Genomic DNA, 3261 nt, shown 5'->3' with positions numbered 1-3261 from the left:
CTACACTGTTGAGATTGAAAAAATCGACATTTTTGAACAGTTTTTGAGCCGCACTTATTTCAATTATTTCTTTAATTATAGCCTAAAACAATTTATATCTGCACATTGGGGAGTTTCTTGCGTCGAAAGCAACCGATTAAGCGCAAAAAACACGATCGTAAAATTTAGATTTTTGTCCCAACATTTTCCAAGCGTGATGGTCGATTTTTTAAGAAATATAAATTGTCCCAAAATGCCCAAAATTATCCCTCATTTTTATCTCATGGAAACGAGAAATGCAGCTAGCTCATTGAAAAATATACTAGAAATTTCAGATTCATAAAAAGCGAAATTTTTGGCCTTTTTTGAACAATTTGTAAGCAGTCACTAACCTTAACTGACGATATTTTTGACTGGAACCATTTTTGTCCGCACACCGAGGAGTTTCTTACAACGAAAGCAATCAATTTAGCGAAAAAAGCACGCATGGGAAGAGTGAGATTTTTCATAAAAAGATTAATTCTCCCAAAATGTTATTTATTGTCTTTGTGCATTTTTAACTTTTATTTTCTTAGCTCAATAATGACTGTTCGATGCAGATTTCTTTACTAAATTGTCGATTTTCAAATTGGTTTGGATTTCAGGATCGTTCCGCATTCATGCAGTGCTAGAAGGATTTTTTTGAATTTTCTATAGTCTTTTTTGGCAACACGCAATTTCTGATTTGACTTTGATTTTGATTGATTGATTTTTTCATTCAAACTCTTGATCTTGAATTTAATCTGGACTTCAAATCTCGCCTCTTTTTGCACTGATCTTCTCAAATTTCAGCGGATTTATTAATCGAAGCAAACACCAACTTAAGGAAACACATTTATTTGGTAATTATCACAACGAACGTTTATACGGGACATCAAAAGCCCTAAAACTCGCTATTTTCATTAAACTAATTTGATTTTCCCTTGCTATTTTTATGTACATTGATACTTGATTTGCAACCATCGCCTTTAGCTGAATGGTAATTTTGCGTCAGTTTTCTCGGAAGACTTAACAGAAATAAAGTGTTTTCCATAATCAAACGGTTAATTTAGTATGTGATCAACAATACACTGGGGAATTTGAGACGAGTAGAGCCACCTGGGCCCCTGGGTTCAACTGCAAGGGACCACAATATACCTTTAATATTAACGTCTATAATACTGTTAAATCTGGACTGTTTCTCTTTATATAATCTTAACAAAACTAACGAGCCTACGAAAACTTTATATATAAAATATATATTCACTTAGTATGAGCATTACAATAACTTTGAGATTGGCTTAACGTGATCAACGTTCAACTGTTTGGATACTCAAACCGGTAACTGTAAACTTCGTTGAGCGTGGCTTGTTGGCATTCTAGAATTCTAGAAGAAACTCCTTATGCGCGTATACTTAAAGTTTCAGAGTCAACAAAACTAGCCATCGGACAAGCTTGGCGTGACCCACCCGTACTTATCATGCGTCCTAACCAAAGATCGGAAACTTTCTTCAGCAGTTCTTCGGCTGAACATCTTCAGGCCTTTGCTCTTGCGCTGAACTCGGCCCTGGCCCTTCACGACGCTTGCGGCAAATTGCATTATGACCGCTTCCACTGTGTAGGCAGACGCCCATCCTCGCGGTGTTAGAAGTTCCATACAAATTGCGCCTCCTGGAAAAGGAAATTTCCGATGGTAGATTAGTTTGGTGTTTTTATACGAGTACCTTCCATGACGAAGCCTTTTTCGATTCGGGGCGAAATGAGGCGCATAAACGGGGGCGCAAATGGGAAATTGTCGGGAAAAATCACGTGCAGCAGAATGTAGCGGATTCCCAACTCCACCATATCTTGCATTAAATCGCTGTCCCCATCCAGCTTGTAGATTTTCACATGCCATTCAAAGAGATTATCGTCCGCTAATTCTACCGTGAAAATTGGGTCTTGTTTTGAGTTTTGTAGTCTGGAAAATAACATCAATTGCAAAGGTTTTCCACTCACAAAACTGAATTTCAATGGTCCAAAGCAGCATAATAAGCAATAATAAGCGGGAAATGGCCCAAATATTCATTAAAAAAATCAACAATTTTCCGAACCCAGTGTTATTAAGTAAAACTGATTTTTGCATTTCAGAACGTAGCCCGCACCGGTTATCTCACTCGCACGCATGGGAGTCTATGAGAGGCGCGCATGGCCTGTGCGTGGCTACGTTCCAACTTGACACCTTCACCGCTTAAAATTGATCATTTTGGGCGAGATAAAATTTGCAAAAAACTTGTAGGAAAATTGTGAATTACCAAAGAAGGAAAATCCAAAGTTAATGCAGTAGGATGAACTAGGCAACATTATTTTTGTCGTAAAATTTAAAATTTTCGGATTAGTAGACGATTGATTTCAAGGGCGCGCATTCAACACCCTGAAGATGCTAGCTATATGTGTTAGCGAAACGTCAGGACTAATGCATATGGACAATGAGCCAAAATACCTTTGTAAATCTCGGAATTCTTTCATCAGTCTTTTGGCGCGAACAGTTTTGTTTTGTGTGGCAGTCTCGTCTTTTTTGTGTTTGGCGCTGAACGCTGGCGATGGCGCTTGGCTCGAGCTGGCAGGCGAAACTGTGTCTTTGTAACCTGGAATGAAACCGAATCATAAATTGCGCAAAAACTTTAATTGAGGCGAAATTTCGGTCCCAATGAAACAAAATTTGCTTCATACAGTGAAGCAATCAGCATTAGCTATTAAAAGTGAGTTTGCAAATAGTGGGCGTTTAGAGGTTCTAGAAAGCATTAGAAAATGAAAAATTTGCTCAAATTCAGAAAAAATATTACTTAAAGCGAAGTTTTCGGCCCCAATAGAGCAAAGTGTTCCCTATCCAGTAGCGAAATCGGCATTTTTTTATTTGTCAATTTGCGCAAATTGCGCAAAGCTCTAATAAAAGCGAAACTTTCGGCCCCTATAAAGGAACATTTGCTCTATGAAGTGAAGCAATCAGCACGTTTAAATCTCAGTTGCCTGTGGGGCAAATTTGTTAAAAGTGAGTTGGCAAATTGTGAATGTTTAGAGACACCAGAGCAAAAGGAAATTAAAAAATTGCTCAAATTCAGCAAAAATATTAATGAAAATTCATATTTCGACCCCAATAGAGCAAGTGCTTTCTATTCAGTGGTGTAATCGGCATATTTGCATTTCCAAGTGGCACCAAAGTGAAAAAATTTGCTGTCTAGAATGATGTACAAATGAGCGTTCTTGCTCATTTTGCCTCCGAGA

General features: G+C 37.9%; 2 protein-coding genes across 2 annotated transcripts in view; both read right to left on the bottom strand.

The window, feature by feature from the left end:
• LOC109538704 (probable G-protein coupled receptor 179) overlaps nt 1-783 on the bottom strand; it is a gene marked incomplete in the record, with an annotated part of 12993 nt that extends 12210 nt beyond the window's left edge. The window contains 1 exon segment of the mRNA XM_048665256.1: nt 372-783.
• A 56-nt stretch (nt 784-839) lies between these two features.
• The window catches only part of LOC109538687 (ubiquitin-conjugating enzyme E2Q-like protein 1), a 4410-nt gene continuing 1988 nt past the window's right edge, over nt 840-3261 (bottom strand). The window contains exons 3-5 of the mRNA XM_019906044.2: nt 2480-2624; nt 1722-1957; nt 840-1668 (exon numbers count right to left, since the gene is read on the bottom strand). Coding sequence (XP_019761603.1) covers nt 1436-1668; nt 1722-1957; nt 2480-2624 — 614 coding nt within the window. The 3' untranslated portion in view covers nt 840-1435. The remainder of the gene's footprint in view (nt 1669-1721; nt 1958-2479; nt 2625-3261) is intronic.

Source organism: Dendroctonus ponderosae, unplaced genomic scaffold (assembly GCF_020466585.1).
Source record: "Dendroctonus ponderosae isolate FM_Combo_2020 unplaced genomic scaffold, Dpon_F_20191213v2 Dpon_F_20191213_3, whole genome shotgun sequence".
Classification (NCBI taxonomy): Eukaryota; Metazoa; Arthropoda; class Insecta; order Coleoptera; family Curculionidae; genus Dendroctonus; species Dendroctonus ponderosae.
The sequence above is the reverse complement of the archived record's forward strand: the minus strand, read 5'-3'. Positions and strand labels throughout refer to the sequence as shown.